Consider the following 14,346-nt stretch of genomic DNA (forward strand, 5'->3'; position numbering starts at 1 on the left):
GTTACATTTTCAGTTTTTTCACATTAACTGAACGATAATGTAACGACACCATTGCTATATGTCATTAAGAAAAGTCAAACACCTTTATATTGGGGTGTCTAACTTGAAGGGTCAGCAATTGTTTTTCCAGATAGTGTATAAGTGAAGGAATAGAAGAACAAGACTCTTAGAATGAAGTATTTTGTAGTACTTTGAAAATACAAAAATACAGTATCTTATTTTGATACATTTTTTGGCTGCTGTATTTTGTAGTTTATTTTTATACATTTTTAAGGTGGGTATTTTGTATTTTATTTGGAAATACATTTTGATGTATTTGTGCCCATCCCTGGTTGACGGTAAAGATGACGAAGGATTTTGCTGTGTTTGTAAAAAAAAATTAAGCTTTGCACAATGGGTGTCAATGCTTCACGATCTCACATGAAGTCGCACAGTGTAGTCCAGGGTATACACGGTTATACGGTGTATAGCCACTTACTTTTCAGTCAGAATTACGTATACCCACTTCTGGAGCGATATTGGTGTCTTTTGTTTGAGCGCGCAGTGAGACAGGTATTCAGTGTTTAAACATCACACGCGCTCAAAACCTGGTTGCCGCACGCTCCAAACTAATAAACTCTTTTCAACCCACTATGCTCGCGGTTGGTTCCGTGTCTGTCCGTGACCTGCTACTTCCACGCTCAACACCAGCTGTGCGCTCGACTCTGTCTGTGCGCTCGTGACTTCAAAAACTGTCCACCTCACCAGCCAATCACAGACAGGTTTTTTTCCATCCTATCAGAGTATGGCTTGCAAATACTGCATTCAGATGGATTAAATGACTGACTTCCGCGGTCGCGGGGGGTGCTGGTGCCTATCTCCAGCGTTCACTGGGCGAGAGGCGGGGTACAACCTGGACAGGTCACCAGTCTGTCACAGGGCAACACAGAGAGACAAACAGGACAAACAACCATTCCCGCACACACTCACACCTGAGGACAATTTCAAGAAGCCAATTAACCTAACAGTCATGTTTTTGGTCTGTGGGAGGAAGCCAGAGTACCTGGAGAGAACCCACACATGCACAGGGAGAACATGCAGACTCCCACTGAGCTATATAATACACTGGAGTGCTGATTTTGCTGAAAAACTGAAGTCACTGGCCGCCATCTTGCTACTCCCTACTCTCATAGAATCCCACAGGATTTGGCTGCAACAACAAGCAGTTTTCTGGCTGAGTGAAAACGTTTCACAGGTAATTCTACAGTCAGTGGATGTACTAACACTATCAACTACTAGGAAATTATGTACTGAAATATTTTACATGTTATTCATGTTAAATATACATATGTATATATAAGTATGTGTATATGTATATATGTATATGTATGTATACATATGTAAATATATGTTTTTGTATATTCTTATATATATATATATATATATATATATATATATATATAATGCTAAATATTTCAGCACATGACTTTCTCTGTACTTGATATTTTTAGAACATAACATAAAAGTATATGGCATTTGACATTTTAAAAGTTTTAAGTCCCCCCTGAACATGAGAAAATCCTCGTTATTCGATGCTGCAGCGCACATATTCCCTAGTTACCGGGGGAAAATAGGGAGTACCAATATGGCGGCTGGTGGCTTCACAGTGACTCGTTCTAACAGCGGGCGATTAGCACTCCAGTGTATAATATAGCTCAGTGGCAAACTCCATGCAGAAAGGCCCAGGGTTGGATTTGAACCCAGAACCTTCTTGCTGCAAGGCAACAGTGCTACCCACTGCACCACTATGCAGCTCCAATTAATTAATACATTTTTAATTTTGGTAACCAACTATGACACCAAATAGACATGCGTGACTGTGAGAAACATTTATTTTCTGTTTTGTTCTTCTGGGAAATCAGGTCAATCTTAAAAGCATTGTGTTCTGATTAAGGACAATTTTAACTTTTACTTTGAAGCTTTTGTTGCAGTAACTGAATTTTCACTAGATCACAGCATCCTTTGGGGTCTCTTTCAGTTGCTCTGCCACATCGGATTATATCTAATCCTATATACGTGTCATTGGAATAATTACATTCACTCATATTAAAAAGAAAACCCATTACTTCTGTTGTCTTAATGAAGTGACTGCTTACAAATGCTGTAAATAAGAGTCACAAGGAAACTGCATAAAATAAATAAGGTGTTGCAGCATGTTGGTCCATTAGGAGACTTGTAGACATGAGTTGAATAAATCGCTATGGAATAATTTAGATGTTATAATCAACCTCCATCTCTTTGAAAGTGTTTGATAATGTTATTTAGATGTACAAAAACACTAACCTGACTCTAGCCAGATTGATGTCGCTCTGCCTAGCTTCACTCACATCCATCTGGGACATCTCCCATAGAAAGTGATTTCTCCAACCAGTTTTATTGTCCAGCCAATCAGGACGCAGGGCTGGAGTTTCATAGATGTGACGTAGTGGAGACGCGACCGTGAGACTGATTCAGACAATGGCGGCTGGCATGGAGGAAGCAAGCGTTAACATTGATGCTGCTATTTCTTCTGTGTTGTCCAATCTACCTAATATTGTTTCATTAAAGAACATCAGAGAACGCCTCTGAAGGCTTTTGTTGGTGGAAACCATGTTTTCACCCTTCCCCCGACCGCATTTAGCAAGTTTTGTTTCCCGGAGCGGTTAGCAGTTAGCGGTTAGCGCTAACCATGTTAGGAGGCCTTTAGTCCTCAACGCGGTCGGCCCGGGATCGACTCCGACCCGCGGCGCTTTGCCGCCTGTCTGCCCCCCTCTTCCTGTCAGCTCACTGTTAATAAAACGCCACTAGAGCCGCAAACACATTAAAAAAAGAATAAATAAGTTTTTTCCTGCGTCGCTCTCACAGCGTCACGGGTTAGTTTCGGTGTGAGTGGTTGAAATAGCACGTCGATACAGACGACAGACAAGTGGCTTATCCAATCATATGCAAGGATTTTTGATAAGGCCCAGCCTTCAATAAAGGCCATTCCTATGGAGAGGTCCAAGATGGATGTAAGTCAAGCTAGGCGGGTCGAAATACATCTGGCTAGGGTCAGGTTACAAAAACACAGGTTCTCACATGATAAATGGTAAAAGATGATGAATACTTACAATGGGATCATGCAAAAATCAAAATGAAGCCAAGGTCAAACAGAGGGCCAGTTAGGTGTGAGAAGGAGAGAGATGAAACATGATTAATAAATGGTGGTTATATTTACCATTTTCACAGTGATTCACATACATATATGGCAGTTTGCTTTGACAATTATTCGCTTCATGATTTATACCAGTACCACAATCATTAAAACATCAATGGATCTTAATGCCAAAAAGCAGGATTAAAGAACGATTGAAAGAGCCAATATATTATGTCTGTCTTTTTTCAGATACAGAAATGAAAACAGTATCAACTATCTGTCTGTGAAAATGACAGCATTCAAGGTGTTACCAGCATGCAGTTAATGCTTTCAGTCAATAGCTGAAATACACGCTGGTGTGGAATACTAACCTTGCAATAGTGTGGAGCTAGTGGGTTCAATTACCACTACATCAGGGAAACAAGTGCAACAGAGACACAAGTTGGAAACAGAACAGCAACATATTATCAGAATAGTTGAGAAAAGCATGAGTAGCAGGCTGGTGAAGGTTTGATATTCTGGCTGCATGGTTATGTTCTCAAGAGTTCAGACTAGGGACAACTTACCTACAGAAACATTTCCACATATTAATTCTCCTTACCATTGTGTTGATAAAGATATATCATTTCAGTGACATCTTTCATACTAAACGTAAGCAGCAATTTTGGAAATTGTGCAGCCATACTGCTTGAGTTTGACATGGGAACGTAGCTTATTCAGCCAAGTGGGTTCTAAGTGCTCCATTGGCTTAATTTACCATAAAGGTAAAGTTAGAGAGCAAATGAGCAATGATTCAATAGGCAGAGACAGAGCGTACAGGCAGTGTACTTGAACTTTTTTTTTAACTTTTGTTACATTACATCAATACATTACAGTGTTTGTAAAGACAAATTATAAAATAATATAATATATAATATAAAATAAAATCCACAGCTGCTTTCAGAAGTCACTTTCAGAAGTCTACCTGTGTGTGTAATTTAATCTCAGTATAAATGCAACCGTTGCATGAACGCCTTAGGCATTTTATTCAGAGCACATTAGTGAACAAAATCCCTTTGTGGTGTATAGGGATGAGTATCTTTAATAATTGAACTGATATGGTACCGATACTCGCTACCTCAGAATAAGTACCATATTCAGCAGTACGTAGTTTCCATACTTTTATGTGCTTATGTGGTAATATATGTTAATTAATTTAATAAAATCTAAGAAAAATTATGCTTGACATATTTATTTCTCAGTATATAAACTTGTTTGGATCTACAAATGAACCTAATTAAATAATGTATTAATTTTTTTCAAATTACTCGAATCCACACCACATTTTGAAACTTTTGTCCACCCTAATTTTTACCAAAAGGACAGTTATCAGAAGCACATGTAGGGAACGAGATAAATAAACGATTGAAGCTGTGTATGAATCAAATTCAGGGAATTATTTTAGTGCAACAGTTTCAGAGAAAAAAGACCACATTAAAAACATATTTCATGTTGTGTTCCGGTGGTGCTGGGCCCAAAAATGCAGATAACCAGATGAAGGAGCAAAACGACAGTTTATTAGGAACAAAGGAAAAAGGTAGCAGTGGCATCTCCTGACACAGGGGCAGGTTGTGGAGGCAGGCAAGCTCATGGGGGGGTAGTAGCAGGAGATGAGGAAGGGGAAAGGTGTGGCTCAGTTGTTGGGAGATTGGTGTGGAGCTGGATCCTGGAGAAAAAGGGCACAGGTAAGGTAGCCGTAGAAAATCTCAAAGTGGTAAAAATGATTGGTTTCTCTACAAAGAACACTGGCCGATCTACCAACTAAGCGGTGACCATCTGACAGCGAGCACACAGGAGGCCCGGCTCTAAATACTGCTCCAGATGATGATAGGTCTCAGGTGTGTGCAGCCAGCTCCTCCCCAAGCCACACCTGTCCAAGTGAGAGAGCACAGCCAAACCACACCCACAGTCTCACACACCACATTTCATCCTGCTTTGTAATCCTGGGCAGGATACATTTGCAATGTGGAAATGGAGTGGTTCTCCTGTCTGCTCTCTTTTCTCTGACGGCACAGAGGGGTTTCAGGACGAAGCAGCTGCAGCTGTCTGTGAGACCGTGCTTGGAGAAGTGGGAAGGGGCTTGCAGCAGCAAGTGACCACAGAACATTTGGTGCTTTTAGGAGAAATCACCAATAACACAAAAAAGTCGCTCTGTTTTTTTATTAAACGCTTTGTAATTAATATTCTAACAAGGAGAAAAAAAGATTACTACAAGGTTCCGAAAAGTTGTTAAATCTAGAAACAATGTCGCTAGATTGGCAACAATGACCAGGTGCTCCCTCAGATTAGAAGTATTACAGCCGCTGGTCTTTGCATCACAAATATCACAGTGAGTGTAATCTGCACCATATTTTGAAAAGTGGAGCCAATACTGCTGAGCATTTTATATCAGTCATGCTTGCTTTGTTGAATAGACCAGCAGCTATTGATGTCATTATGCTCTTGTCGTTGCAATGGTATGTCAAACTTTAATATACATAACCTGGGTTCAGTTTGTGGTTGCATCAGGAAGACCATCTGAAGTAAAACCTATACAGAGCCTACGTCCAAGTTGTAATTGATTTGCTGTCTTCTTCTTTCAGCTTTTCCCTTTCAGGGGGTGGCATAGAGAGTCATCTGTCTCCATCTAACCATATCTTCTGCATCTTCTTTTCTCACACACACTACCCTTCATGTCCTCTTTAACTCCATCCATAAAACTTCTCTTTGGTCCTGCCTGGCAGTTCCAGTCTCAACATCCTTTTACCACTATACTCCCTATTCCTCCACTGTACATGTCCAAACCCCTCTGATGTACTTATTCCTAATTACATCCACTCTCATCACTCCCAGAGAACCTCAACATCTTCATCTCTGTTACCTCCAGCTCTGCCTTCTGTCTCCATCCTAAATGCCACTTTTCTAAACCATATAAATTGCTGGTCATGTATACCTTTCTTTTAATTCTCACTGATACTGTTATCACACAATACACCTGACATTTTTCCCCATCCATTCCAAGCTGCTTGGAAACATTTATTCTCCTCTTCCTCCTTTCATTCAAAATCTCGGTCCCTCCATAAGTAAAACATCACTTCCAATCACATCCAGGAATATTAAGGACATCAACTTGGAAACCCTTCCTTGTCAGAACTCTGATTCCAGACACTTCCTCCACCCCCGATTAGCTTGCCTCTCAATATAATAACTGTTTAAATAATATTTTGAATGATCTCCAGTGAAAACTCAGTTTCTAACCTTCTTCCGTTCCGCCCCCAGGTTCACCCCTGAACTCTGTTCCATAAAAGCTACATTTTTTCAATGACTACAAAAGAAAACTGGATTAGCTATTCTCTTCTCTTTAGCCTTCCTCAAAAACTTCTCCATAAGCTAGAAGTGGTTCAGAATTCAGCTGTTCGCATTATTACCAGAACCCCCTCATTTCTGTTTTTTATCCTTTTGTATGGTGACCGTGAGTGTCCAGAAAGGCGCCTTTTAAATAAAATGTATTATTATTATTATTATTATTATTATTATTATTATTTCATCACATCACCTGAGTGCTGTAGCAGCTCCACTGGCTACCTGTTAAATTCAGAATTAAATTCAAAATCCTTTTGTACACATTCAATGCAATCCAAAATCTTGCACCTCATCTTTTGATGTCCTTCACATGCCTTCTTCCTCTTGCACCCTTAGATTCCCCTTATCCATTCACTCTGCTGTTCCTCCTGCCCACCTCAGCACTATGACGAGTAGAGCTTTCTCCTGCCCTGTTCCCAAACCAAAATTATCTTCCTCCAGCAATCCCCAATACTGACACCCTCTAGGAGTTCAAGTCTAAATTAAAACTCATCTGTTCCAGAGTGCTTACTCTATGATTGTTGGTTTGTTGTAACTTTTAATGTTTGTTGTTTTTATCTTGCTTTGCTTGCTGATTGTCCTTGAGTGCTCTGAAAGGCACCTTAAAAATAAATTATTATTAGAAGCAAAAATAAATAATATTGTTTATTTTGCAGGTTTAAAGTTTGACATTTAAATAGACTTGAATGCAATAAATCCTTTATTCCTTTCAAAATCTTGTTATGATTTGTAAGAGATTATGTGATTACAGAGATTGGACTGCAGTATTGGTTACCATTGAAATTACAGATAAACAGAATGGGTGTAACACAATTGGTCTTATTTAAAGTTTGAGAGAAGAATGAATGGGAGGCTTGCTCTGAGTCTCTCTCTCTCTCTCTCTCTCTCTCTCTCTCTCTCTCTCTCTCTCTCTCTCTCTCTCTCTCTCTAAATGGCGTCAGCAATGTTGTGTGACAAATCAGTACTGGAACTGAAGCATCCCTCTGTCTTTTAGATTAAATATGGCAAAATATAATATAATATGGTTTCATGAGTCCGCAGCAAGGTCAAGAAGACATAACAGATTATTATATATGAGATTATTAGTATAGTTAATTATCATTATAAAATGTAAACAGAAATAGATTCTAAACTCTATACAACTATGTTTATAGATATCTTAGCACCTTGAAGGCGATTTCCAAAATAAATTAAATAAAAACCTAAATCATCACACCCAAATTAAACAGGTTTCTAGGGTTTCCTTTTTTTCCACCCACGGAATTTTGCCAAAATTAGAAACATTCTGTCCAGGGGTGATGCTGAAAAACTGGTCCATGCATTTGTTACTTCAAGGCTGGACTATTGTAATTCTTTACTATCAGGAAGTCCACAAAATGCAGTTCAAAGCCTTCAGCTGATCCAAAATGCTGCAGCAAGAGTTCTGATGAAAATCAACAAGAGGGATCATATTTCTCCTGTTTTAGCTTCCCTTCATTGGCTTCCTGTTAAATCAAGAATAGAATTTAAAATTCTTCTTCTAGCGTATAAAGCCCTTAATAATCAAACTCCATCATATATCAGAGCTCTGATTACCCCGTATGTTCCTAACAGAGCACTTCGCTCTCAGACTGCAGGTCTGCTGGTGGTTCCTAGAGTCTCTAAAAGTAGAATGGGAGGCAGATCCTTTAGCTATCAGGCTCCTTTCCTGTGGAACCAACTCCCAGTTTTGTTCCGTGAGGCAGACACCCCGTCTACTTTTAAGACAAGGTTTAAAACTTTCCTTTCTGACAAAGCTCATAGTTAGAGTGGCTTAGGTTATCCTGAGCTAACACTGTAGTTTTGCTGCTATAGGATTGGGCTGCTGGAGGACATCAGGGCCTATTTTTCTCACTCTGATAAGTTCTCCTACTGTTCACTAATTTTCATTGCTTGTTGTTATTTTAACTTTTAATTTTTGTTCTCTGTCATTTTTTCCCCCTTTATATTAGTTACATCTGGTCTGGTGTTCTGTTAGCTGTGACATCATCCATGGGAGGCAGATTTAACATTGAAAGGATTCCTGGGTCAATGTGAGCTTCTGTACTTTCTGTGTCTCTGCTCTGTCTTCTCTAAGCCCCAGTGGGTCGAGGCAGATGAGCGTTCACACTGAGCCCGGTTCTGCTGGAAGTTCTCCTCCCTGTTAAACGGGAACTTATGCTCTCTACTGTCACTTCATGCATACTCAGTATGAGGGATTGCTGCAGAGCTATTGACAATGCAGACAGCTGTCCACTGTGGCTCTACGCTCTTTTATGAGGAGTGAATGCTGCTTGTCAAAATTTGATGCAATCTACTGGGTTTCTTTAGATGGGAAACTTTTTGACCAATCTGTATGATTTGATTGCATTTGACTTTGTAAAGTGCCATGAGATGACTTGTGTTGTGAATTTGCGCTATGTCAATAAAGTACTAGTACTACTGCTACTGCTGCCGCTGCTGCTGCTCCTACTACTAAAACTACTAATTCTACTACTTTATTTATAAAGCACTTTAAAACAACAGCAACTGTGACAAAGTGCTGTACAGACAATAATAATAAACATTTAAAACTGGAAAAAAACAAACAGAAGATTAAAATAGGAAAATAAAAAGTAATAACCACAAAAGTCTCAACATGTGTTAAAAGCCAAGGAATAAAAATGCATCTTAAGGCAAGTTTTAAAAGTGGAGAGTAAAGGGGCACTTTTAATATGGAATGGCAAAGCATTCCATAACTTAGAGTGGCAACACTGAAAGCTCCGTCTCCTGTGACCTTAAGTTTAGATCTCGGTACAGATAAGATTTTATTGAATTGAATTGTTGAGCAATGAGAGCTGAAAACATTAAAACAACATCATAGCAAGATGAAGTAAGATAAGAGAAAGCAGTACAGCTATTAACAATTATCTTTTATGGAACACTAACTCCTACTACTGTGTGTGGATGTGTGGTGTGATCCAGGACATACTGTACGAATGCTTTGAAAAATATCTGATACGTATCTGAAATAGTACCACATAGGGAAGTGGCAGAAATTAAAAAAAAAATTGGGTGAAAGACCGGAATCGGGCCATTCACTACGACAGATATGGGTTACATATGGGCAAAAAGATCAGATTTGGGTAGCATTTCCCCGTAATCTGAACATAGCTTTAAAGACTTAAAAAAAAAAATCTTCTTTCCCATAGCTGTGAAGGCAGAATCAAATTAACCACCAGCCAATTCATAGCCTGTTGTTATTTTTACAAACATGCTGCTGGTTCCAGTGTTGCCAAATTAGCGACTTTTTCTTTTTTCAAAAAAATGACAAATGTAACAACTGTTTTCTCTTATTGCCGACTAGCAATTTCACTTGAAAACAAAAATCAATCTCCAGTTACTGTCTTGAGGCAGCAGTGGGTGCTGCCGTGAGTGAGCACTGTCTGTTTCCCACACATGCCCACTGCAGCTGCCTCATCCTGAAAGCCCAGTGCTTGCAGTCAAAACAAAGAGAGCAAAACGGACAGCTTTCATATAGAAAATGTATGTAACGCAGGCGCAAAGCTGCTAGCGATTCCACCTTGGATTACTAAGTGGGATTTAAATATAATACACTCACCGGCCACTTTATTAGGTACCCCATGCTAGTAACGGGTTGGACCCCCTTTTGCCTTCAGAACTGCCTCAATTCTTCGTGGCATAGATTCAACAAGGTGCTGGAAGCATTCCTCAGGGAGTTTGGTCCATATTGACATGATGGCATCACACAGTTGCCGCAGATTTGTCGGCTGCACATCCATGATGTGAATCTCCCGTTCCACCACATCCCAAAGATGCTCTATTGGATTGAGATCTGGTGACTGTGGAGGCCATTTGAGTACAGCGAACTCATTGTCATGTTCAAGAAACCAGTCTGAGATGATTCCAGCTTTATGACATGGCGCATTATCCTGCTGAAAGTAGCCATCATGGGTTGGGTACATTGTGGTCATGAAGGGATGGACATGGTCAGCAACAATACTCAGGTAGGCTGTGGCGTTGCAACGATGCTCAATTGGTACCAAGGGGCCCAAAGAGTGCCAAGAAAATATTCCCCACACCGTGACACCACCACCACCAGCCTGAACCGTTGATACAAGGCAGGATGGATCCATGCTTTCATGTTGTAGACGCCAAATTCTGACCCTACCATCCGACTGTCGCAGCAGAAATCGAGACTCATCAGACCAGGCAACGTTTTTCCAATCTTCTATTGTCCGATTTCGATGAGCTTGTGCAAATTGTAGCCTCAGTTTCCTGTTCTTAGCTGAGAGGAGTGGCACCCGATGTGGTCTTCTGCTGCTGTAGCCCATCTGCTACTGTGCGTTCAGAGATGCTCTTCTGCCCACCTTGGTTGTAACGGGTGGTTATTTGAGTCACTGTTGCCCTTCTATCAGCTCGAACCAGTCTGGCCATTCTCCTCTGACCTCTGGCATCAACAAGGCATTTCCGCCCACAGAACTGCCGCTCACTGGATGTTTTTTCTTTTTCGGACCATTCTCTGTAAACCCTAGAGATGGTTGTGCGTGAAAATCCCAGTAGATTAGCAGTTTCTGAAATACTCAGACCAGCCCTTCTGGCACCAACAATCATGCCACGTTCAAAGTCACTCAAATCACCTTTCTTCCCCATACTGATGCTCGGTTTGAACTGCAGGAGATTCTCTTGACCATGTCTACATGCCTAAATGCACTGAGTTGCTGCCATGTGATTGGCTGCTTAGAAATTAAGTGTTAACGAGCAGTTGGACAGGTGTACCTAATAAAGTGGCCGCTGAGTGTATAATGTAAGTATAGTTTTTAATGTAGTCTTTATTTCTCTGAAACTGTTGCACTAAAATAATTCCCTGAATCGGATTCATGCACAGCTTGAAACCCTTATTCACCTCGCTCACTGTGTGCCTCTGATAACTCTTTTTGGTAAGATGTGCTGTGGATTTAGGCAATGTATAAAAATTCATTATTATTTCATTAAGTTCATTTGTGGCTCCAAACATATTTAGAGTGCTTCTAATCACATTTTTGTCTTGCCAAAAGCTTCTCTGTCCTACAGCCTTGATCACAAGTAGGCTACATGAACAAATATGCAAATTACACGATTCTGTCATCTAGCGACTTCTTGCGACTTTTAGGAGCGTCTTTCCTTGCTGAGGAGTCAGCAACAGTGGCTAGTGCAGTGTAATAATTCATATACCAAAGAATTATTACACTGTCTTGCATATGCTAATGTATATTTGCACACCTCTAGCTTACCAGGGAGTGCTTGTTTGGACTTTAATGCAAATTTCACAGTTCTTTGACTTAAAAATTTCAATTAGAAATGATTGAAAATTTTTGAGCTTCTTTGGAGATGTCCGTTTGATACCTTCATGCAATTGCACAGAAATGTACATAATTTTGTAAAATGACTCCTATCTGTCTGTTTTAACTTGAACATTTAAATCTTTCCTGATGCTAAGGACTATTTGCACACTTTTGACTTCTGCAGCAATGTTTGTGTGATACATTGATGGAATTGCACAGTAATGTATATAATCCTGTAACATCATTCTGTGATCTGAATGCTACTTGTCTTTTTGACCAGAAAATCATCATTAACTTGAACAATTTCTCCCAATGACTATTTGCACACTTTTAAACTTTCCATGAATGTTTGTCTGATACATTCAAGCAATTGCACAGCAATTCAAAATAATGTATATTGTTCCATAACGCGGCTGCTATCTGTCTTCTACAGTCATAGCTTTGTTGATCTCTCCATCAGTAATGACTTTATGGGATTTTGTAATGACTGGGTCAGTGAATCTGATATTAAAACCAGACATGGTGTATGTTTTAAAAGTTTATTGAACATTTTGGAGTTAGTGACTGACAGAAGATGGTTGCGCAGGCTGGTGAAGAAGGAGGCAGGTTGGACGAATCAAGATTACATGTGGTAGTGATAAATGGGTTTGAGGAAACTGTCCAGCCTACACCAGGAAAATTAGGCTCATGGCTCACCCAGAGTGGGCAGAGCTAGCAGCAGGACACACAAGAACAAAGAGCAAACTAGACAAGCACACAATCACTGGAATTCCTTACTTGAGAGGGCAGGTCACATGCAGAAATCCTGAGGTTTGGCTGGCTGAGCGCACCAGAACTAGGAGCGACATACGGGCAGTGCAACAAGACAAGGGATAGGATGGCTGAGGCAGGCATAAAAAGGCAGTGAGACAGGAGCAGAGCTGGCACTAATTAGAAGTAGCAGGTGGAGCTGATCTGGTGCTCAGCGGTGGCTAGGAGGTGACAAAGCCGATAAGATGGTGACTGGTGGCTGAGAGATGGCAGAGTAGATGAATAACGTCAGTCCAGAATGTTCCAAAATAAAAATAAAGCCCAAATTCATGACTGCCCATCCCCATAGATCAGGGAGTGGCATGACCTCTGACAGATGGCCCGGAGGCAGACCACGGTGTGGCAGAATTTCTGTCGTAAACAGGATCTAAGACGTCCTCTCTAGCATGAACAGAATCTGAGATGTCCTCCATCACGATAACATGGTCTGAGGCTTCTTCCATGACGTGAACTGGACTTGAGGCCTCCTTCTTGACGTGAACTGAATCTTAAGTTTCTTACATTACGTGAACTGGATCCAAAATGTCCTCTGGAACCTCCAAGAAAAGAACAGGTCAATGGAGTGGATACTGGTAGCAGATTGACCCCTGTTCGAAGATTTCAGGACAGCTTGTGACAATGGATAGCAATAGAATGCTTTTAATGCCGCTCTGTAATCTTCTTCTAATTGATTTTATTTGTCTTCCAGTACAGGTGAATGGTTCTTGAACAAAGTGTCTTTCAGCTTCTTGAAAATAGGAACTAAAGATCTTATTTTGGGAGAAATAAATAATCAGAATCTCCAGGAGATTCCGTTGGAAGAATAGAGTCCTGGTTGGCAGATGGCTCTGGCGGCGAGAAGGCAGATTACGCTGAGGTGTCGAGTTGTTATGGGGAAGCAGGGTCGTTTGGGCTGATGGCAACTCCATCTCGTCCTCCTCATGTGCAGGAAATTACTCCGGATTCATGAAGAGCTCTGGACACAGATCTTGCACAAGCTCTTTTTCAACTTTGAGAAAAAACTTTGGATCAGGACAAAAGCTTGCAGGGAACAGGTGCCAAGATTTTTCATCAAATTAGAAACAGCAGAGGAACCCTGGCCATGTTAATTCCATCTGGGACCGGTACCGGGGGAAGAATCGGCAGTCTATATCCCTTGAAGGTTGCTCCAATGATGACCTCAGGAAAAACTCTGATGTTCTTGTCAGAATCGAACTGAGCTCTTGTGCACATTATGGCCAGACCAAAGCGTAACTGGTGTGTTGGTGACAGGTTCAGAACATACTGCAACGACAGGGTCAGTCAACCTGATTTTCAAACTAGACACAGAGTATGTTTTTTGAAAATGATGGAGTTAGTGACTGACAGCAGATGGTTGAGCAGGCTGAAGAAGAAGAAGGCAGGTTGGTCGGATGAAGATGACATGTAGTAGTGATGAATGGGCATGAGGAAACTGTCCAGACGAGACCAGGTAAAGCAGGCCGATGGCTCACCACAACGGCAGAGCTAGCAGCAGGACACACAGGGAGGAAGAGCAAACTGGACTAGCACACAATCACTGAAATTCCTTACTTGAGAACTTCGGCAGACTGAGCACACGAGAACTGGCAGCGACATACGGGCAGTGCAAACGAGACGAGACATTCTGGTGGGGATAGGTTGGCTGAGGCAGGTATAAAAAGGCAGTGTGACGGGTGAGCA

The 14,346-nt window shown here is 40.8% G+C and overlaps 1 protein-coding gene across 5 annotated transcripts in view; it reads right to left on the bottom strand.

The window, feature by feature from the left end:
- The window catches only part of ntm (neurotrimin), a 546,008-nt gene that overhangs the window by 12,867 nt on the left and 518,795 nt on the right, over window positions 1-14,346 (bottom strand). For 3 of the 5 annotated variants that reach the window (XM_036143495.1, XM_036143494.1, XM_012882180.3), the window contains one exon: window positions 3,526-3,561. The exons of the other annotated variants lie outside the window; for them this stretch is intronic. In XM_036143495.1, the coding sequence (XP_035999388.1) occupies window positions 3,526-3,561 (36 nt within the window). The remainder of the gene's footprint in view (window positions 1-3,525; window positions 3,562-14,346) is intronic. 5 annotated transcript variants of the gene reach the window in all.

Source organism: Fundulus heteroclitus, chromosome 11 (genome assembly GCF_011125445.2).
Source record: "Fundulus heteroclitus isolate FHET01 chromosome 11, MU-UCD_Fhet_4.1, whole genome shotgun sequence".
NCBI classification, from domain to species: Eukaryota; Metazoa; Chordata; class Actinopteri; order Cyprinodontiformes; family Fundulidae; genus Fundulus; species Fundulus heteroclitus.